General features: G+C 37.7%; 1 protein-coding gene across 2 annotated transcripts in view; it reads left to right on the top strand.

Moving 5' to 3' along the window:
• LOC149196814 (uncharacterized) overlaps positions 1-24,301 on the top strand; it is a 211,818-nt gene that overhangs the window by 130,858 nt on the left and 56,659 nt on the right. For both annotated transcript variants that reach the window (XM_089405656.1, XM_089405657.1), the window contains one exon: positions 16,920-17,063. In XM_089405656.1, the coding sequence (XP_089261782.1) occupies positions 16,920-17,063 (144 nt within the window). The remainder of the gene's footprint in view (positions 1-16,919; positions 17,064-24,301) is intronic.

Genomic DNA, 24,301 nt, shown 5'->3' with positions numbered 1-24,301 from the left:
GAACTTTGTCTTTCCACCCTGATTCATATGCGTTTTGCCTTTTATTGATTTTTCTTTCTTTTAACTGGTCGAGGCTCCATAGAATGAGAGCATGATGTGTATGATATAATAGTGATTGCCCCCGTATGGTTCGACAGTTCATTGCCGACCAGGGGTTGGAACTTGGGACATGTTGTCACTCAAATTTTACAGGCACGATGGGACAACGACTCAAGGCGGGTGTTGAAGGAGGGGGCCGAGGCCTCCAAGAGGCTAGACTCCTCCTCTAGAGAGGGGGCGAGGCTTTTCTAGGCCCACGGCTAGGGCTGGACGACTAGGCCTTAGGGCCTAAAAAATTTCCGAGACCCTGCAAACAATAATTCCTCCATAAAATCACTACAAAAAAGCTGGACGCTGGGCTTGGAGGATGAATGAAGGCCAGATCTTGCCTTCCTAGGCCTAGATTTGCCTCAAAACCCCAACAAAATCTTTCTTTGGTCAATTTGAAGCACATCTTCACAAATGAATCAAAAAATCCCAAAACCCCAAATATATACAAAATATAAAAACCTCAAAAATAATAAAACCCCAATTGCTGCAAAACAAATGAGTTAGGAATATTTTACAAATTATTTACAAATATACACTTTTTGCAAATTTAAAATTTTGGAGAAATATTTTTTGAGTAATAACAATGGATGAATTTATTTTTCGGAAAATTTGAATATTAGCCAAAAACCTGGCTCCAAAATTAAAATACCATATAGAAATCTTAGAGCCTAAACACAGTCGGCTCTTCCCCACAGCCTGTGAACTTGGAGCCCAAGGGATAATGTACCTACAAATCTCTATAAATTTGTTCATGTAGAATTGTCAGATCGTATCGTGAATTAGATCACCTAAGATAACAAAAAAAATATTTATCGATAGAATGCTCTTATCACCAACAAATGAAATAACAATTCATAAAAATATTTAACAGAATATAGGAAAGCATATAACTAGCACATACCACAGATCAATGGAAGAAAAACACCATGAAATGAACCCCAGAGTATTTCTATTATGATACAAAATTGTTCCCAACAGAGAAATGGCTCAATACTAGCGTTGCAAAATTTTACATCATCTAAAAATATCCAATAGAAGCAAAATGACTTTTATTTATAGAGAAATCCCTCCAAGTGGAAAATAGCGGCTAGTTGGCTTGATCCCTGTCAAAATAATCTCGACAGTTGAAAATAGCTTAATCATCTTTTAATCTCCACCGTCAAATTTTTAATTTTGAGGAAAATTCGAAATTTTCCTAAAACCTGTTGAAAATTTGGGCAGGGCAACATTATTTTAAATTCTCTCACATGATTACTAGTGTAACTATTATTGTTGTCCTTTATTATTTATCAAATAGAAATCAAAACAATAAGAACAATGACACAATGATTAGGCTTCAAGCCAGGGCTAAAACTCCTCCTCTTGAGGTGAAAACCCACAACTCTCTTCTTATAGATTCTTCACTAGATGAGTAAACTGACCTTGACAAATATACTTGACCAGAACTGTCTCCTAGACCAAGACACAATCCTCCTCATGTTCTTCTCTTTATCACTTTGTTGCATTGAGTAGCTGATTCAGGTGGATGTTGGTGGCCACCCACCTATCCCATTTAGACCCCCACAACTGTCCCTTTCAGTTTTTCAGTTTCCTAAATTGTAGCACAGTTTACTATTTTAGCAATTTTTCGGGTCCTGAACTTTCGGAGCCGTTTTGAGGCCTTAAACGATGTTTTTTGGGAAATGTGCTTGGATAGATCTTTCTAACGAGCTCTTATACGCGTTAAACAGAGATCGTATGCCAAAGTTACGACCCTGGGAAATTGTTGTACCAATTTACCCAAATGGGGCCCACAATTTGGCGTTTCATCTTCTAGGGTTAGGTTCTGGGATGTGAATGGTTTTACATTGTTTCTTAATAATAAATAGGCCTTCGAGCCTCATCGTAACACAATTCAGAGCATGTAGCCACCACATCTCTTCTTAGAGATAAGCTACCATCGCCCTAGCTGTTTATTTCCATTTTCTGTTTGTAAGCAAATCTCAGTATTTTGCATTAATGAAATGAAGTATTATTTCCGCTGCATCTTTGTGTTTATGGTTATCTATGTAATTTGTTGCGTTCCTGTTTAAATCCGGATGAGTGGGATTAGAGCGGTCTGCTTTTTCTCTGTTTTTCTTTGCATGTCCCCAATGAGGTCAGGATATAAGGAGTTAGGGCTTGAACTGGTCGAACCTTTGCAAGACCAGCCTCGAAAATCCTGACGACCTCCCATGGCGGATGAGAAGAAAGACGAGGGGGCAGGAGATCCTATCAAAATCTTGCTCGAAGAAGCCCTTGAGTGACAAAGGAACGTGATGATGGACAACTTTGCCCAGATCCTTCAGCGGCTACGCAGAGGCGACGCATCGGCTTCCAACAGCTGCTCTGGAAACGCCACACCATTTAAGGTACAAGTTAATTTTGAAATCCCCATCTTCGAGGGTCAAATAGACGCAGATGTCGTAGATAAATGGTTAAATCTGTCAGATGGGTATTTTTCTGTTCATGAATTTTCGAGTTGAGAAAAGATTGTTTTCGCTCTTCTCAAAGCAGCCCCCCATGTCTAGGACTGGTGGGAAACCTATTGCGAGCAGAAGAATGAAAGTACGGGCTCACTATTTTCAGCCGCACCCACTTGGGATTCATTTCGGGATGCCATCAAGGAGCAGTACTACCCTGTCAAAAGCTATGAGGACAAATACATAAAGTGGACCACGCTGCGGCAGGGAAGGGACCAAGATGTGCTAGAGTTCACAAACATTTTTCATACCCTTCGCACATAGTTGGGTATCAAGGACTCTGAGCTGCATTTGGTACTCAAATACCGCGGTTGCCTACACAGATACATCCAGGAAGAGATGGAGTTCCTGAACATCTCCTCGCCCGGCACGGTGTACTAATATGCTGTCAAAATCGAGCAAAAGTTCAAATAGAAGAAGCAAGACTTTGGATCTGCAAATCCGAAGCCCAAAGGACAAAGCCAAAGTGGGGTGACCCAAGATAACCCGTCGAAGCCGCAAGAAAAGAACAACACCACGAAGCTGAAGAAGGACATAGGAAAGTGGTCAGTTCCACAAGAGTCCCACTCATAACACAAGTGAGTGTCGGACCAAGCAGTCACTGGTGGCCGAGTTGAAGGCTTCCAAATCAGATGCATGTTCCGACCCTGAGCTAGAACCCGACAAGGGGAATGACAAAGGGAAACAGATCATTGATGCGGAGCCCAGCGCTACTGTTGCCATCGCCAAGATCCAGAAGAATGAACCTGAAAATTCAGAGGAGGGGGAACGCTTTTTCCACTCACAGATGTGGGTGAAGGGTTCGCCGCTGCAATTCATTGTCGACAGTGGCAGCCAAAAGAACCTTATTTCAGCAGAGGTCGTGAAGCGGTTGGGTCTACTGACTACACCACACCCGCAGCCGTACAGTATCGGGTGGCTTCATGAAGGACGAGATCTCAAAGTTCGCCAGCAGTGCCGCCTTCCCTATAGCATCAAGCCCTTCACAGACGAGGTATTGTGTGATGTTACACCTCTGGATGTTTGTGATGTGCTATTAGGCCAACCATACTTATGGAGGCGACATGCTGTGTATGAGTCAAGGCCTCGCACTGTCATCATTTCTTTGGGTGATTCATTATACAGGATACTGGAGGTAGCCCCACATACCGCCACCTCTTTGATCACTGCTAAGAAAGGCAGCAAGCTCATCTCCCAGACTAGGAAATTCATCTGTCTGGTTCGCTCCCAAAGTAAGGGGAAGATTGTTGCCACATCCATGACCCCCGCAAAGGGTTCCTCCATGCAGCAGCAATAGCAAAGGAATACGGTCATGACAGAACACAGGAACAACTTCTCCTCACCCACAGGGGTACCACACAAGCTTCAGGTGGGCAACAAAGTTTGGTTGCATCTGCAGAAAGAACGCCTTACAAGAGCCCATCAAAAGCTCCGACCATGTCGACATGGTCCTTACACCATTACTAAGGCTGTGGGAAATAATGCTTTGGAGCACAACATTCCTCCATTCCTTCGCCTGCACCAAGTATTCAATGTGTACTGCCCTTGACCATGCTTCCCACCATTATTGGACACATCCAAGATTGCAGAACAACTCACCAGGGACCAAGTTCAGCAGATGGAGGAACTCAACGCAATGGGGGCCATTGCTTCCTAAGGGGGAAGGAATGATCCAGGTGGATGTTGGTGGCCACCCACCTATCCCATTTGGGCCCCCACAACTGTCTCTTTCAGTTTGCTAAATTGTAGCACAGTTTACTATTTTTAGTAGTTTTTCGGGTCCTGAACTTCCAGAGCCATTTTGAGGCCCTAAACGATGTTTTTTTGGGAAATCTGGGGGCAACATAGGTTCCTTCCCAAAGTTGTAGTGCTCGAATAGATCTTTATAACGAGCTATTATACGTGTCAAACGAAGATCGTATGCCAAAGTTATGACCTCAGGAAATTGAGGTACCAATTTACCCAAACGGGGCCCACAATTTGGCGTTTCATCTTATAGGGTTAGATTTTGGGATGTGAAGGGTTTTGCATTGTTTCTCAACAATAAATAGGCCTTCGAGCCTCATTGTAACACAATTCAGAGGTATGTAGCCACCACATCTCTTCTCAGAGATAAGCTACCATCGCCCTAACTGTTTATTTCCATTTTCTGTTTGTAAGCAAATCTCAGTATTTTGCATTAATGAAATGAAGTATTATTTCCACTACATCTTTGTGTTTATGGTTATCTCTGTAATTTGTTGCATTCCTGTTTAAATCCGGATCAACAACACTGACCTTGACATCACACTGACCTTGTCTTCAAGTAGCACTAGCACTGAACAATCTTCTCCTTACTGTCACTGTGATGTATGCTAAAGATGGATCTAAATTCCCACAGAAGTCTCCATCCAAAACTCTGTCTCCAGCTTCTTGTCACCCATCCAAAGTTCTGTCTCCAACTTATCATTTATCCGAAGTTCTGTCTCTAGTTTATCATTTATCTGAAGTTCTGTCTCCAGCGTCTTATCAATTATTCGAAGTTTTGTCTCACACCCAAACTATCCTTCTATTATCCGAAGTCAGAGAGATCTGAAAACTGTTTCTGTGGAATGATCTGAGCTGGCTATATATAGTGGTTAGGCTCCATATTAGGCCGACATGAATAAGTGAACCGACATGTCTCCATAATCAAGCCGACATGTCACTTATATATATATTTATATTGGAGCCGACATGAAGCTTCTTTCTGCATATGTTGAGCCCAGCGTAGGATGACTGTGCTTGTTTATCTCGGAGGACTTTTACAAGTGTAACAACAGTTCCTATATATGACTTTGAATTATACATTTATGACAAGATGACAAATCGCTAAAGACATCAAGATGAAGTTTTTGACCTATAATAAAACTCCTTGCTCATGAAACCCATGATGCAAGTATTACAAAATATATTTTATTATTTTGTCTTCTTCATTTCATAAATTCATAATTACAAGTCGTTATGAAGACCGAGCCTAGTTACACTTTTCAACAACACTCCCTCTTAACTAGGGAGGTATTCATAATGGTACCTGGTCGCACTCAATCACTTTGAAGAGATCTCATAAGAAGAGTCGGATTGGTAATCCCATCTGTTATAGCATCATATCACTCAACATTGTCATAGTGCAAGGCCTTGACTAACAACTCCATCTCTTCACAAGACCATGAGCTACAATGCTGGTGAGACCAATGATTTATAGACACCTTCATCATTGTCTCTCAAGGTACATACCCACCTAGGTGTTCACTGAGTATGACCTTCTAGGACCATTCTTATCTTGGGTTCCCAGCCCTCAAAGAATATCGGTCCTCTTGCCTACTCTTATCTTGGATGCCCTACACATCCTCAAAGAGTATCAGATGCCAGATGATTACCCAATCCTCCATTCCTTCTTCTCAGGTGAAGACAAGAATGATGTGTCTATGATGTGTCTACATTTCCATTCATGGCCTTCATCTAGACTTACAGATGTTAGTCTTGGTCTTGTGCATGACACATGAAATAGAAAAACACAATTGCCACTCCTTTGTAATTAGGGGTGATCTAATTCAAACTCCCTCTTGATCAGGGACATGTAAGAGCTCCCTCTTAGCTAGGGACTCTTCTATTTATCAGTAACTTCTTCTTCGTGGGTCCTTTAGTTGTTTGATCAGCTTGATGTCATGAAATTTAGTTGAGCTTCTTCCTTGTAGGGCATTAACCATCCATCGCTTTCCTTCTTGGTTCGTTATGTCATTCCTTTCTTCATGGAAAGTGACCTTCCTGATACATATCTTGGAACCTTTGTCATATGGCTACTTCTTCCTCATCATGTTTCATTCAGGAATTTTCATCCACCACATGAATGCTAGTTGTACTTGTACTTACAACTCTTGTGCCAGTAGCCCTGCATTGTCAAGGCCCAAGGGTCTTCATCTTTTTCAGACTTTCATCAGAGTCTTCATATCTTTCCAGGAGATTTCCTTGTCAAATCTTCTTGGTCTTTTGGATGTTGATCACCTTCATCATGGTTGCATATCTCACGATCTCCTTCTTCCTTACACATTCCATTTCCAGGAGCTTTCAATCAGAGTTTCTTAGTCAACTACCTCATACTTCATATGAGGACATATTATGTTGATTTCATCTAGTGTGACTTATGCCTTCCTGCATTCTTTCAGAGGAGAAGATCCTTTTTCTCTTATGCTTCTCAAGATAGAAGTAATGATCCATGTTACCTGCAACCATATGACATGACATTATAATATTAAATACAAGCATACATACCGCATTTTGCCTTTAGGCCATCTAGGCTTCTTCCAACAACTTCCTTGATTTAAAAGATCTTCAATCCCTTGATCTGCTTCATGTCATCACATCATCCCATGAATTCCATAAGTTGGAATTCCTGATGAAACACTTGCTCTGTCTCTACATTAGTGAACTCTTCGGTGAGGATTCCATTAGAGAACCTTGAGGATCTTGTATATCCACATCTGGCAGATGTATGATGAGCCTTGTCCTAGATGACATCTTTCTTTCCTTCAATGTTCAATTAGATTCTCAGGAGCTATATCCTTAATGTTTGACTGCCATGGATTTTGCCCCTTTTGTCCTTCATGTTTCCCATGGTGATGTCACGAGCTCTTGCTTCCAATGCTTCCATGATGCCATGATGCATCTTATTATCATTGTCATTTCTTATAACACAAGATTTAGGAGCTTATGCTAGGACCTAAGTTGCAGGAAACGTGGGCAGGGGGTCCGTTTCCCCAGGGGAAACGAAACGAAACTCGTTTCCCCGTACCGTACGGCCTGGAAACGCGTTTCCGGCCGTACGGCCACGTTTCCCGAAACGGAAACGTGGCCGTACGGCCGGAAACACGTTTCCAGGCCGTAAGTGCCACGTTTCCCCAAAAAAAACACTTGTTTTTTTTTTTTTTTTTTTAATTTGTTTTTAAATTTTTTTAGGGTTTCCAGGTAGTTCTAGAAACCTATTCTAAAGTTATAAAAGAGCAGCTTGATTCATTCTCTCATCAACATCATTCATGCTTTATGATTGCACATATATATAATAATAATTTTTAAATATTTTTAATATATATATATATATTATTATATATATTCGTGTTTCCCCGTTTCCAAAATTTGGGGAGGTCGCGTTTCGTTTCGCTTCCCGTTTTGGAAACTCGTTTCCGTTTCCCCGTTTCGTGCAACTTAGGCTAGGACTCTTTTGTGAGGGATACTGTCTTACTTATAGGAGAGATTTGATACTCCCTCTTTTCTTGTCCCTTTTAGCTTCCTCCATCTTTCAGTGATATGAGCTTCCAAAATCTTTCTATAGTATTGAATTTTAACTATACTTATTTTTGTCTTTGCTTGAGGACCATCCTTGCCTTTCCTTTCTGCAAATGTCTTCAACACTTTTTCCCTCAGCTTGTCTTTTTCTATCTAGCATAGAGATCGCAAGTTGAATGAGGTAACTTTCTTGTCTATGGACATTTGTTACTTTGCTTATCAGTTAGTGTATTTAGAAAACGATGATGATTTATCTTCTTATTATCTCTCCCAAATCTCCAATTGAGATCTCATGAAGATATCCCTTCATTCTTTGATACTTCAATTTTGTGTAGATCAGATCTAAGTGGTATGACCTTCTTTTTCTACATTCTTCAGAGAATATATCTTTTTATGTCTTCTCTCATACTACATAAGGATGAGAAGACCTTTCACTGATTTCATAAGAATCCTATGAGTCCCTTGATACTTTTACATGCATTCAAACAATGCTTGATCTTCAAAGACTTTTCCATAGATATCACTGACTTCTCTTTCGAGGATTATACCTATCCTTCTTTCTTATGCAAGGAATTTTGATGACTCCTTGCAAACACAAAGTCATTTAAACCAAGGATTGATTATAAACATGAAAGATACTTACTTGGCACGTGAAGAGGAGATCTTCACATTGATACTTCCTTGAATGAGATCCTTGCTTGAGCTGCCTAGCATGACACAATTGAAATCCTTTTATAAGACTTCCTTTGAGACCTTGCACGGTCTAGCATCAAGCACCATAGCATAATTATGGCATTACCGAAACTGCTTCAGACTATATGTTATTGAGATCACTTGAGCCTTGAGATACTTTGACTCCTCATACATTTGATTTATATGACACTGATCATCTCTTGGTACTGTCATATAGGTCAAACCAATCACTTTTTGAGATTAATTGCAATAAAGTAGCAACGACAAGGTGAATGATGAGATTACTCTTGACACTGAGCAATATCGTGTGGCACATTACTATGACATTCTGTGGTATTGATATTGTCGTTGTTCCAAACTTACTGTGCAAATGGCACCTATACAGCGAAGCACTTTCCCTGTAGTACCACTGAAAGTTTATCCATCTTCTTGTCTGAGGTTCTGGGATCTTTCTTGAAAGGATCCAAGACTAATGTCATTGCTATACTAAATATTTATCCAATCTGTGGTTAGTATTCGAACTGAAGCCAACATGTAGACCATCCAAATGCAACATCTATATTTGTAAAGGTATGCTGAGGATTGTGTATTACTGAACCGAGACCAAGGATGGTATCCTAGTATAGAGAGGGTCTGAACCTTGACTGGTTCTGTAATGAATACTTGACTGTAATCCATCCGAATTAGAGGTAACACGGAGATATATTATTGAAACAACCCTAAGGTGATTTCAATCCTTCACCCAAGAATAGCCAACCCATAATTGTCAATTTGTCACTAAGATGCCCTTAACTGTAACCATAGCTCTAATACCTGTTGAGAATTTGGGTAGGGCAGACACTTTTAAATTCTCTCACATGATTACTACTTGTGTAACTATTATTGTTGTCCTTTATTATTTATGTGTAGTACATCAAATAGCAATCAACACAATAAGAACAATGACACAATTATTAGGCTTCAAGCCAGGGCTAAAACCCCTCTTGAGGGGAAAACCCGCAACTCTCTTCTTATAGATTCTGCACTAGATGAGTACACTGACCTTGGAAAATATACTTGACCAGAACTATCTCCTAGACCAAGACACAATCGTCCTCCTCATGTTCTTCTCTTTATCACTTTGCTGCATTGAGTAGCACTGACCTTGACATCATGCTGACCTTGTCTTCAAGTAGCACTAGCACCGAACAATCTTCTCCTTAATGTCACTGTGATGTATACTAAAGAGGGATCCGAATTCCCACAGAAGTCTCCATCCAAAACTCTATCTCTAGCTTCTTGTCACCCATCTGAAGTTCTGTCTCCAACTTATCATTTCTCTGAAGTTTTTTCTCTATTAGAATATTTCTATTTAGTATTTAATGCTCATTCTATTGGCTGTTTCTATTTTTATTCTTTTAGCAGTTTCTTAGATGAAACTGATTGTTCCCATATTCTACATAGAAACCTGATGTTTCTATTATTGTAAATATCTCTGTATTATCATTGAGCTGTTGGCTCATTTCTAATCAATTGATTCGATATTCTTTTACATGCGTGTTTCGCACTGTTTTATTCTCTAGCTTCTTATCAATTATCCGAAGTTCTGTCTCACACCCAAACTATCCTTCTATTATCCGAAGGTCTGTCTCACACCCAAACGATCCTTCTATTATCCGAAGTTAGAGAGTGATCTGAAAAAATGTTTCTGTGGAATGATCCGAGCTGGCTATATATAGTGGTTAGGCTCTATATTACGTCGACATGAATAAGTGAACCGACATGTCTCCATAATCAAGCCGACATGTCACTTATATATATATTTATATTGGAGCCGACATGAAGCTTCTTTCTGCACACGTTGAGGCCAGCATAAGATGACTGCGCTTGTCTATCTTGGAGGACTTTTACAAGTGTAACAACACTTCCTATATATGACTCTGAACTATACATTTATGACAAGATGACAAATCCCTAAAGACATCAAGAAGAAGTCTTCGACCTATAATAAAACTCCTTGCTCATGAAACCCATGATGCAAGTATTACAAAATATATTTTATTATTTTTGTCTTCTTCATTTCATAAATTCATAATTACATGTTGTTATGAAGACCGAGCCTAGTTACACTTTTCAATAACAAAACCAACTTTAATTAATCCAAAAATTATTATTTTGGATTAATTTCCTCAAAAAAATTGACTTGACTTAAACACCTTGGTGGGGGACCTCCAAACATTGACTTTCCTTTGAACCATAGATTTTCCACTTGGATAAAAAATAATTTCTCTATAATTATTTTAGACCGAAAATTAATTAATTTTTTGGCGTAGGATTTTTATTTATTTTAGCCAAAAAAATTAATTAATTGACAATAGAGGGGATTAATATTTTTTCCACACCTCAATATTTTAGCCATGACGTCTAAGTATAAGGGACCATGCACTAAAATATTTTTTACATCAGATATTACAATTAATTCAACCCTTAGAGGGGGAATATACATTTACATATAGACCCTCATGACTTTACCCAATTCTGTGACACAATATGATCTAGTATAGACCAAGTGGTTTATAATAATATAATTTAGTGAAATGTGCTTAAATTATTCCCAAACACACTTTTAAAAAGACTCGATATAACACTAAGACTCACCTAAGACCTTGTTAATGAATTCCACTATAGCTTTGTGTTTAAGTTGGAAGAAAAACTTTGCCAATTATTCGTGTTTAGAAACACACATAATCAAGGGAGGTCAAAAAACTTCCTAGGATGAAATTCGTCGCCAAAATTAGAGCTTTACCTAGGTGTTGTTACATAATTAAACAGTCATACTAGCGTCATTTACAATATAACTTTGTAGAAATTGGGTTTACAATGATAACACAATGTTGGCAGATGACTTTGAACTTTGAAAAAATTCCTTCGCATCTTTGTACTCTGCTTTCTTGGATTGTTGATAAAGTGTGGTCAATAGGACAATCATGGGTTCCTTAATGATGCAGGGGGGCTCACCTAGGGGTCCTAGAAACTAGGGTGATGACCATAATGACAAGGGGTAGAGCTCATGTTGGAATGCCCGACAAAGTTATATGACCCAATCTTATCTCGACATATGACCCAATGTTATTACATTTTATGGTACATTTCCTGTTGTAAGTGGCCAGATTATGCTTTTAACTTTTCTTTTTCGCTGCATTGACCTTTTGGGCATTGTTCCAGGCCTGACCTAGAGTGTGGCCAAGGGGAGGGGAAGCTAACTCCTTGTGGACCCAAGGACAAATGTGGACCCAGATGGGAAAAGAGTGAAAATGAGGTTATAATGAGTGGAGAGGAGTGATGTATGTGGTGTCAGGAATAGGGTTGCGGGGGAGCGCTCCCCCTCTCGAACCCGCTCCCAAAGCATGCTCTAGGCGGGAGCACATCGGGAGCGACCCCGGGAGCGCGCTCCTAAAATTCGCTCCTTGTAGGAGGGAATTTTGGAAGCGCGCCCCCTAAATTTTTTTTTTGCTCCCTGCCAATTTAAAAGTGACATTCTCCTTTATCTTTTCATTTTCATCCTTTTACTTAAATTTTTAACATTACCATGAAATGACTCAGGATGTTTGAGAGTGGTTCTGACCTGTTTGGATTTCATATGGATAAAGTAGAATTTTTAGATTTCACTCAAACTCTAGCAGACTTATCATTTTTTTAGGATTTCAGGTTGGGTGGATTGCAACGTTTCCATTGGAGCATCAATCCCTCTATACGGGGGAGACTCCCAATAATCAAGAGCACCTAGGGTACTAAGGTGTGGAACTTGTTTGTATTTAATCAGGAGCACCAAGGCCGTTCGACTATGCAGGAGGAGATTCCCAATAAGGCATGAGACAAAAAATTAGAAATTTCTTGTGGCAAGAGGGTCAAGCAGTAGATAATAGATTTACTTGTCTTTTCTAGTCTCTATTACTTTTTATAACTATTTACTCTTTCATATTTATTATGGTATTTTTTGTAAACAATATATCAATATGACAATTTAAGTTTGAGGTTGGCACTTATAACTCATTGGTAATGAATTATGAATATGATGCTTCGTGAAAGTTGAAAGTTGAAACATTTCATTTCATGTTAGATATTTTTGTTATCATTTCATTACTTAGTAATGGTAATGATTACAAGTACAAGTTACAAATTTTGTGATCAATGATGATAAATGTTATATATTGAATTATGAAAGGTTGAAACTTTAAGATTGATGAATCATGAGACTCGATATGTTGTATGTTATTAACTTGTGGATGTGGTTGATGAAGATTATAACTTTTAGATGGTTGATGTTTTATGGTTCAATCCATGTTTTTATGCTTTTTATATCTATTTCATCATTCTACATGCTTTTGTTGACATATATGCATCAAAATATATATTATGTAAAAATTCGCTCCCGAACTGGGAGCCTTTGAAAATGTCGCTCCTAGCTCTCACTTTCGCTCCCGCTCCCGCTCCCAAGTAACCTTGGTCGGGAAGCGGGACCACACAACCAACCAAAGTCATGGTTTCCCATGTATTGCCACTCCTAAAGCTAATAGCCAATAGAAGAGATCCCATAGGACTAGGATACAAGAACCACCAAGTTGGGACAAGGGAACAAGAGTACAGACCAAGCCCATTCTTTTCACTGAATCTCCCCACTAATTCATGTCCAAAAATGTCCAAGGAATGCAAGCAAAAATATCCAATTACATAATGAAAATCCATACCTTCGGGGTTGGAAGCCCACCTTTAAACATACGATCATAATAGATGGGTGAGGGTACATAATCACTGGCTCAAGGGGCAGAGAATGCTGGCCATGGAGCTATCTGGTGGCTGCAAGGGGCTGTTGGGTGTCGGATGAAGACAACTCTAGGAGAAAAATACTCCTATAGGGGTCACTCACTGGTGGTGGGTAACATGAGCTCTAGGCCCACTTTATTTGGGAAATGTGAACTACCTTGATAGGTGTGAAATGTCGTTGATTGTGAGACTGCCATGTTTGAGAGACATCTAAGGGATACTACATCAAAGTCAATGTCACCTAATAGACTCACTAGACTCATAGCATGTGATAAGACATATGTGCCTTCAATGTGGCTGGACTGGCCCTCACAGTGGTGATCATCGCTGCAAAACAAGGATCCTCTAAACCATGAGTCCTCATATAGGCCCATTAATGGTCCATTCCTATCTAGGATGAAAGGAACCAGAGATGAACTCAAAGGGATTAGCCATGGTCCGACCCAAACAAACTGCCACAACATACCACAAGGTCTAGGATGGCTACATGGTCTAACACGGAGGTTACATGGCTTTTGACTTGTGAACTTGGGTTTACAACGGTGCAAAAAATGTTGGAAGAATGTATAGGTACCCCTGCTAGCATAAGCGGTCACAGGTCCATTAATGATTGTAGTATACCAAACAAAAGTTCAAATATAAAATATCATCTTTGCCTAAATCCCAAAATTTGTTGCACAAGTATAAACTCAATGGTCATTTCAAAACATTGAAATGCGTATTCAACTCGTTGTCAAAGGTATACCAGGAATCATATTCAAATAAGTCCTAATCAAATATTAAACGATATAGTTTTTCAAGAAATGAAATTAGGATGGGCAGACCTTTTCAGTGTTCACAATGTGGCAACCCTGTTCAGCACTACAAAGATTGCACTGTTTAGTTTTGTCAACCATGACAACATCAAGGATGGAGGATCGAGTAAAAGCATTACAGGCAAGAGCCAAGACATAGCTTTTTGCTTTGAGGACAAAGCATCTTGAAGGGGGAGGCAGTATAGGAGACATAAATGCACCAACTAATAATAATAACTGAAGGTCACATGCGTAAAAGGCATGTCTATTCCAGTATCTGACCATTCAATGCATACTTATACCCTAAGTATTCGGATCTGGATCCGGATCCAGAGGCGGATACGGATCCAGATCCGTCAGATTTTTTAAAAGCCAGGATCCGTATACGGCGGGGAAACGACATGTATATTATATAATATGGAAAAGGCTACAGTATTCATGGTTACTGGTCTAACCTCTGTTGATACAATCTGAATATCTCAGCATGCAGCTACATCATTATGTGTAGACAAAATTGGCCATCTAAAATTAACTTGTATGTGGTATGTAATAGGGGCAACTTCCACCCTCACAAGATACTTCTAGGCCTTGAGCCACTAATATGTTTCCTTACTTTCAAAGAAGATAAACATTAGCAATTATAATTTGTAAAGATACAAAATTTTAAATATATAATTATATTTTATGTGATATTTAATAATAAATATATACTTTCAATATATGATATAATAAACTAATATATTTGATTTAATAGATATATATAAATTTTAATATTTCTATTTATAGTGCAATATATAAATTATAATATAAATATAGAACTTAATTCTAAATTATAATTTTTTTAAAATCTAAGTTTGAATCTTATATATATAATTTTAATTTAGAAATTAAAATATAAATATAAAACTTAACTTTAAAATACCAAATTTTAAAATTTAATTAATATATATGAGCTTACAATATTATAACTTTTAATTTGTATAATATATCTGTATTATTATTATTATTATATGTTATAAATTACATAGTTGTTAATATTAATAAGTTATAAGCTGAGTTCATTAATATATGAGCTTACGATATTATAAATTTAATTTTTTATAGTATTATCTCTATTATTATTATTATTATTATATGTTATAAATTATATAGTTATTAATCTTAATAAGTTACTAGTTGAGCTCCGACATCTGAACGTGAATAATCTCTAGAACATTAATAAATTTTCCGTAAGTGTCTCCAAATGTCCCCATGTTCCAATGAATGGTTAGCCCTTGGTTTCCGATACCATAATATTTCTAACATCACTGATATGTTCCATTGGTGACGGGATGACCCAGAGAGGGTGCCTGCCATGGTGGCTACAAGCAACCCACCGAATGCATTTTGCTAGCCAGGTATTAAGCTAAGTATTATTTGGGAAATAACCTCTTCCGTGAGCAAATAGACCTGAAGCTAGGTATTTATTCAGCGAATATTAATAGTGTGTTAATTCAACAAATATTAATAGAGTATTAATTCAGCGAATATGAACTTCTCCCGTTAACAGACTATTAATTCAACAAATATTAATAGAGTATTAATTCAGCAAATATGAACTTCTCCTGTGACCAAAGGGACCCAAAGTTATGAATTAATTCTACGAATATTAACAGAATTAATTCAGTGAATATAGGTATTTTTGTGTTGTAAAAATCCCAAATTGCAGGAACACAGTTTGACTTTGAATTTCGGGGTGCACATTATCGTGAGGAAAACATTTTCATATGGGTCCCTAGGCGGATCCAAGCGAATCCGGATCCGGATCCGGATCAGATCCGGGGATCCGCGAATCCATCCCCCATGGCTGACGGATCCGGTAACATAGCAAGTTATACCCAATATTGCATGCTATTGTAATGATCAACAATCAACCATATTTATGTTCAGTGACTTTACCCTATATGGATTTCTCGTTATCATCCTATTTATTTTTTATATTCCATATTCAAAATATGTATTTGAATACTGTGTTATTTACATGTGTGCGTACATATTTGAATTTTTAGGATTTTTACAAGTATTTGTTTAATAATTGGTGATAATCTTCTTTCATGCTACAGGAAGCTTGTAAGGTCTATCAAAGTGCTCTATCAAAGTGCTTCTACCCATTGTACTACATAGACATGTATTTGAAATGACAACAGCTTGAATAACTATGAATGGCAATGAAGAAGTACATGAATACGCCCTTGACAAAGTAGAAATATGAATATATGATTGTGTGCTTCACCTAATATGACATTGGAGTAGGATGATGTTGAACCATATGAAGTGTAGGCAGGGAACCAAGAACTAACTACAGGAGTCGATGGAAAAATACCTTAGCTTATCCTTTATCCATTCATGGACTATTTTGATGGTGCTGTGTGTGCCATTCTAGGATTCCATCTTTGTGACCAAACTGGACCTTTTTCATCCTCTGCTCCAATTTGGATTAATAGAAGGAGATTTCATCCTTGGTCCTTAAAATATGATGCATTATAGTCAAGATTTGAATGTAGTGTGTTCTTACTTGCCATTATACAGTGTCAAGATAAAGCTTTTTTATTTTTAATGAAATAGTCAATGGAATATTCTAGATACACTGAAATAGTTTGTATTTTATAAATCTGTTTTCCTTGCAGCGATATTCTCCCAAAAATATCACATGGAAAAGTAGAAGTGGAATTTTGATGCAATATTTATGGCTGTGCAGGGTTACGGAATTTGGAAAGTTTGAACCTTTCATTCACCCAAGTAACTGATATTGGCTTGCGAAAGCTATCTGGATTGACAGCGCTTAAATCTCTGAATCTGGATACACGACAAGTTACAGACGGTGGATTGTCTGCTCTTACAAGTAAGCATTGTATGTTTGTTGAAAGGATGCCTTTCAAGAGTTGATGGTAGAATGGTAATAAAATAAAATCAGTAAAGTTTTGGGAAAGTATGTTAGCATCATTTATTGGCCAATCATTTTCATAGGCAAATGACTACTTTATAATTTTGCCCAAAGAATGACTTGAAACTTATATACCCTCATTAACAGAGGCTTTATATTAAACTTGATTCTCATACTTTAACTGCCAGAAGGAAATGCTAATTAATAATATTCAAAAGAATGATTAGAAACATCTGCATCTTTGTCAAGAAAGATTTTTACTAGATTGATTCTCACACTAAGTACAAGTATGCACAACAATTTGTGTAACTGGGTTATATCTCTGAAAGAGTGTACTGAAGTAACTAATAAACAATGTTGCAAACTTTCTGTTGGCAGATATATCACCAAGGGCCTTGAAAACAACTTATCAAAAACATTAGGGAAAATCTCAGAAAACCTAAAAAATAACCAAAATATTCCTTTTTTTTTCAAATTTTAAAATATCTATAGCAACAATAACATCAATAGACACATTACCACTTACATATGCAAAGAAAATCGATATATAAGATGTATAACATGTCTAGCAATACATAACACATCAATATCAAATTGTATCTTGAGACTCAACTCTTAAGCCTCAGAAATCATTGAAAAATATTATAAATGTATATCATTACTAGGAGTCATCTATAATGAAATCAGATAAGTAAACGAAAGATTCCCTTTACCCCTTTTATGGGCTATGATAATGGCTTTTCCTCTAGATGAAGAAGCCCCTAGAGTTGTTGTTGGACTCTGATGTGTTCTAAAAGAAGGATGAGAAGCTAGAGTTTAGCATCCTCTCGAAGGAGAAGAATCTAGAGTCTCACCTCCATTGCTAGTGGTATTGCTATGTCCAATTTGTGGTGTCTATGATTGGGTTTGTATTTATGAGGGTGGTAGTGAACTCTTGGTGTCAATAGCCACCTCCTATAAAAGAATTTTCCCTGGAGCACCCCCCTCTTTTATCACACTCTCAACATCACCTCCTCCTATGCCTCTTCCTATAACCAATCAAGGTTTGAGTTCATGACAGGGCTTTTGATGTCCACCTTGCATGCAATAGTGGTGTCAATTCCATGCAATGAAATGACCCCCATGCTAAGTGATTTCTAAAGTTGCCTCACTTGGAATTAGAGATTATAGTAAATGTAGATCATATCATTAAGGTGCTAAGATTCCAACTTGTATGAGGGTCATGGATTATAAATTATAATACATAATTTAGAGGTTGATGGAACATGGGTGTACCCCAAATTTTTTGACAAAGGACCACGCCATTTGTAAGCCTAAATGTTTGCAATCTTTTGACCCTGTAGGCCATGTGGGATGAAGTGTAATAGTGTATCCTAGCTTCCCCTGGTGAGAAAATCATGATCAATCTTCTTAGTTTTATCTTCATGGTGCTTGGTTTTATAACTTTCCTAATTGCCTCCTAGTGGGTGGTAACTCCATGCCTTCATGGACATTCTGATGTCTTGGGTTGATATTCGGGCATCATGGAGATGGATCTATTAGGACATGTTACCCACCCAAAGTGGGTGACTCCATGGAAGAATTTTTTCTTCCATCATCTCTTCTAGCTGACAGCCAAAAACCCCTGACAGCCGCTAGTAGCCAATGATGATGTGTCGTTCTTATCTCTGTCACCTGCATCAGTGATATGTTTCCTTGCACATTTGGCAAAAGCACATGTTGGAAGGTGGGCTTCTAATCAAAAGGTACTTTATTCATTTTGCAATCGAGTGCTTATACTTGTTTGTGTTTGGGCATTTGACATGGATTATGGGGTAACTTGGAGGAAAGAATGGTCATGGCCGTGATCTTGTTCTCTCACCTTAAATGGGGGGTTAATTTTCAACCCTTGTCTAGGGGGACCTCCCTTAATGGCCCAACAGGTATAGGAGGGGCACTACTTGGGAAGCTATGATTAATATAGCATAGCCTCATCTCTCCCTATTCCATACTTGCCACTTTCCATTTTACATTACAAGCCCCTTTTCCATCTCCATTATCCGGGTTCAACTGACCACTGGTTCATTGGGATTTGGCACCCACACATCCTCATGCCTATGTGGGGCTCGAAAATTTTCCTTGGGAGGTTGATGCAGGTAAAAGAAACAGAAAGAGCATATGATAGCCACAAGCAAAACAAAAAGAAAATCAAAATGCAAAAGATGGTCGGGACATAAAAATTTACACTTGGGCACAAAAGCCAAGCATGAGCCCTATTGTCGCACAGAATGTATAGGCACTGCAACAACGGCTCAGATCGGGGGCTGTCACCCTGATCCCCAATCTCTCCGTTTAAGTTGTCTCCCTACAGTAGGCTAAGGGGGGTAGACCCTATGGAAAAATGGAATGAAGAAGAACTAGTTGGGAACCAACCAGTTCGGGAGACACAGTGAGGTGATCAAGTACTTGATTAAGATTTAGCAAGACTTAGGATTTGATTAGATTTTAAACGATTAATACCAGTGCCTTATGGAGTCAACGATCTTGCTAGGGAAATGAAGACCAAGTAATCGATTAACAACTGTTGCTTAGATGAATGACTATCTTATATGAAATGCAGACCCTAAAACTAATGTGAGATGCAAGAATCTTGGTTAATTTTAGTTAAATGCCTATTTAAGTTTTAACCCTTCGATCCTTTTTATATTGAGCCTGATTTCGTAGTAATTGGCAGAAAGAAGATAAGGTGAAGCACACTAAGGTGTGATTAACGATACCTCTCCTGAAAATCTAACATACTCAGTGCCTTCGGCGCTGTAGAGAGCCGTGGCTCTGACGACTGTAAGGTCACCATTTTAAGTATTATTAAAAGCAGGCTACTCAAGTAAAGATGGATGGATACCTATCTCTCTATCAACCAAGCTTATGCTTGGAAGTAAATTTTATTTATGCAAAACTAACTTATATGCAAATGCACTAGATGATGAGAAGATGAGATGAAGTTAGATTCAAGGATGAAAAGATGCTTATGTCGCAGAAACTTCCAATACCCAAATGAAATGTTCGCTTTATTAAATGAAGACTCAAAATTAAATCCTTGAAGATGTTACAATTAGAACACAAGCTTATTTCAAATCTTTCTGATACAGTTATAGCTCAAAGAGAACAAATATTTCTTTGCAATTAATATCAACAGATGCTCAAACAATACTCAGTTTATGAAACAAAGGATATGCATTTTATCACAATTCCATGACAGAGTACTTAATTTTCAGAAATTAATTTTTAGGACAGCAGTAAGAAAAACTTTATGACAACTGCAATATGACAATGAAAATAGGTAGCTATCAATGATATTTTTATGCCAAAAATTTACCGAAAATTTCCAAACTTGCCCACATGAATTATCAAATTTTTTTAGCCTGTAATGATGTGATTTCCGAAATTATATCAGATCTGATATACTTATTACAGCCAACATTTAAAAAATGAAATAAGCCTAATGATGAATGCCCAACTCAAGAAATTAATTCCTTAATGTATTAGACACATAGGAACTGATTTTAGGCTAACCCACATGAAATTTTTTCACTGTTATATTTCAGACTTCAGAAACAGAATTATTCAGAGATAATAGTTACCCAAAATGTAGATCTAGGCCAAATTCTTGATACACATCAAACATAAATGACTTGTTAATGTATTTAACAATTTTTTAGTTAATTTCAAACCACTTAGATGTGTTTTTCACCACTATTAAAAAGGTATATGACTGTTGTAGCAAACAATGAGGAAAACGATGGTTTAGAGGTCAAACCCTTAGGCCCTAGGCCTTGAAGATCATTTGCCCAAGTTGGCAAAAAAATTTCAATACCTGAAACACAAATTTTTACCAAATTTTTGGCAAAAACCCACCAATGATTAGCTTTATAAAATCAAATATTCAAATCAGAAATGGAGCAATGGGAATCTAAGGCCAATGAGAGCTAGCACTAGGCCCAATAGAACTAGCATTGGGCTAGGAGAAAGCAGATCTGGGCTTAGGAGCCCCAAAACTTGAAACCCTTGTTCTGGAAAAATTATTTTGCTTCAGATCTTCAGATTTATTGCAAAATCTTTAATGCCTGGCCTTGTAAAAAGATTTGGGATAAGATATTGCCCTCTAGGTCCTAGATCTATCTCAAAACCCCCAGATCTGCTTGAAAAATTTCAGATATGAAGATTTACTTGGCTGATTTCTCAGATCTATTTCTGCAAACAATCTTTGAGCCCAGATCTTGCCATTTAGGGTTTAGATCTAGCTCAGATCTGAAGATTTACTTGGTTGATTTCTCAGATCTATTCCTGCAAACAATCTTTGAGCCCAGATCTTGCCCTCTAGGGTCTAGATTTAGCTCAGATTTGAAGATTTTCTTGACTAATTTCTCAGATCTATTTCTGCACAAGTGAAAAGAGAAAAACCCAATACCCAATATGTACAAAAATAGAGAAAATCCCAAAAAATCCAAGTGTTAAAATTCAAAATTATGTTACAAAATTTCAGATCTACACAAGTAAATTTACAGATCTATACAAATAATTTACAGATCTATCAGATTTGAGGAGTATGAGTCCAACTCCGCTCCCAGATATGATAATCTAAGGCTCTTAATAGCCAGATCTATCAAAATTTCTACAAAATATTTAAAAGATTTTGAAATTTTAGAGAGTTGCTAGCCCAAAAACACCCTGCAGGAAAAAAGATTATCGTTAAATAAATCCTGAGGCTTATATGAAGTAGGCTCTTCAGAAAATATGTGTTGAGAGTTGGTTGGTTCAACCGAGAACTATCCCCAAATGCTCAATGAGAAACTGAGGGATCTTCTGCAAACATTAGATCAACCATCAAATCAAGTAGAAAAATAGAACAATAATAAAATTCTGAAGAAATAGAGATACCTGCTACTTCAATCAAAATTAAAAATGTTACCCTAGATCCAACAAACTGAATAAGGTACATGTATTCAGATTATTCTAAGAGAGCTATTGATTGATAGTTTTCACATAATATTAAGCAGAAATTAAAACAATGTTACGATAAATTCATGAAGAGGAACACTACAGCACGTTGAAACCGTAAAGACTTTTGCATTAATTCCAAAAGTACACAAGAGAGCTTGAGAGCTTAGTACACGATCCAGAGATCGGATGATTTGACTGAAAAATGACTTCCTATTTAAAGATTAATCCTCCAACGGCTAGTTCGAGTGATCCTCATCAAAGCAATCTCCACTGTTGATGAGGATGAAAATTTCTTTTAGTCTCATCCGTCGAAATTTTAAATTATTGAAGAAATGCGATTTTTTCAATTAAATGCATTTTAATTAATTCAAAAATTAAATTTTTGAATTCATTTCTTCAAAATTTTAACTTTGACTTAACCCCAAGGATCAAATGCTTAAAATTTAGCAAAATAATCAATTTACCTTAGTCCCTGGACCTCTTAAAATTTAATTTTTAAGGACCAACGAATTTTGCCTTCGGAGAATTTAAATTTACCTAGGACCTAGAATTAATTAAATTTCTGGCTTAGGATTTTAATTAATTTTGGCCAGTAAATTTGATTAGTTAACCTATGAGGGGATAAATGATTTTTCTAACCTTCAAGACACTTTACATCATGATTTTTACGTTTTTACATCTCAAGAGGGAAGACCCATTTGCAAAAGACCCCATAAACTATCCAGTTCTGTGACACAAAATATAGTCTAGCAGATCAAGCAATTTGTAATAAAATAACCTAACCAAATAGTTAGGATTTTTCCCAAATCACTTTTACATAGACTCGATCTAGAGCACTAGGACTCCCTTAAAATTCCAGTGACAAAATCCATTTCGGCTTTGGGGTAAGGCTGAAGGAAAACTGTGCCGACCATTCGAGAATGGATCGGTGAGACAAAAAACCTCCCGGAATGTAGATCGTCACTAGAAAAGTAGGTTTACTTAGGTAATTAGATACACGACATGGATCTGATGAGATTACTTACATTATACACATGCATACTAGGTTTACATTATAAGATGATGATCAAGTTGATGATGATAGCTGGACGGCATGAATACATAGATCATGCACTATCCCTTTTACGAAAAAAGGGGGTGTACTGCGATGGGTCGTTGACACGCAGTGGTCAACAAGCCCTACCTCACTCATATGGCCATCACCTGGTTCTTAGGCCAATGTTGCCCTATCTCATAAAAGACAAGGAACCCTTGCATGTCCCAACCCCTGATGGGCGATGAACTGCCCCATCCTTAAGGGCGCAATGAATGCTTTACATCATACAAAACAAGCTCTAACCCTTTGCGCTATGAGTAGTAATACAAAGAAAAATCAAGAAAAAGTAGAAGACATAAGGGGTGGAAAAAAAGAGGCCAGGTTGGTAACTCATGCATCCATGATTTCTCCCTCCTAACATCTATACACTTAGGATGAGGTACTCCATTATAGTGTGAAAATTTCCAAATACGAAATTCTATTGCAACAATTGATTTATTTCACCTACTTATTTCTCACAATAAGTTATTTACGAAATCCCTTCAGTAAACATTAAAATAAATTCCACTACAGTTATCACATTAATGCATAGAGAAAATAACAGTGATACAAGCACAATGATCCATGTGGATATTGGTGGCCACCCGCCAATTCCACTTGGACCCCCACCATTGCTTCTTTCAGTTTTTTAGTTTCTTTAATTGTAGCACAATTTACTATTTTTAGTAGTTTTTTCGGGTCCTAAACTTCGGCGCTGTTTTGAGGCCCTAAACGACGTTTTTTTGGAAATCTACCGCCAGCGATTTTCTGTCTAAAATTGTTTTTCCGTCGTAGTCCTCGGAGAGATCTTTCCAACGGGTTATCATGCGCGTCAAACAGAGATAATATGACCAAGTCACGACCCCGGGAAGTTGGTTTTCCAACTCACCCCAACGGGGCCCATAAATTCTTGGTGTTACATCTCCTCGGGTTAGGGTTTTGGTTGTTTAGGGTTTGCTCTTATTGTTCAATAATAAAAAGGCCCTTGAGCCTCATTGTAAGGCAGTTCAGAGGCATGTAGCCGCCACATCTCTTCTCAGAGATAAGCTACCATCGCCCTAGCTAGTTTATTTCCATTTCTGTTTGTAAGCATATTTCAGTATTTTACATTAATGAAATGAAGTATTATTTCCATTGCATT

This window comes from Pinus tabuliformis, chromosome 2_2, assembly GCF_031772625.1.
Source record: "Pinus tabuliformis cultivar Carrire ecotype Pingquan chromosome 2_2, CPIR1, whole genome shotgun sequence".
In the NCBI taxonomy this organism is placed as follows: Eukaryota; Viridiplantae; Streptophyta; class Pinopsida; order Pinales; family Pinaceae; genus Pinus; species Pinus tabuliformis.
This window is presented reverse-complemented; position numbering and strand designations above follow the sequence as displayed.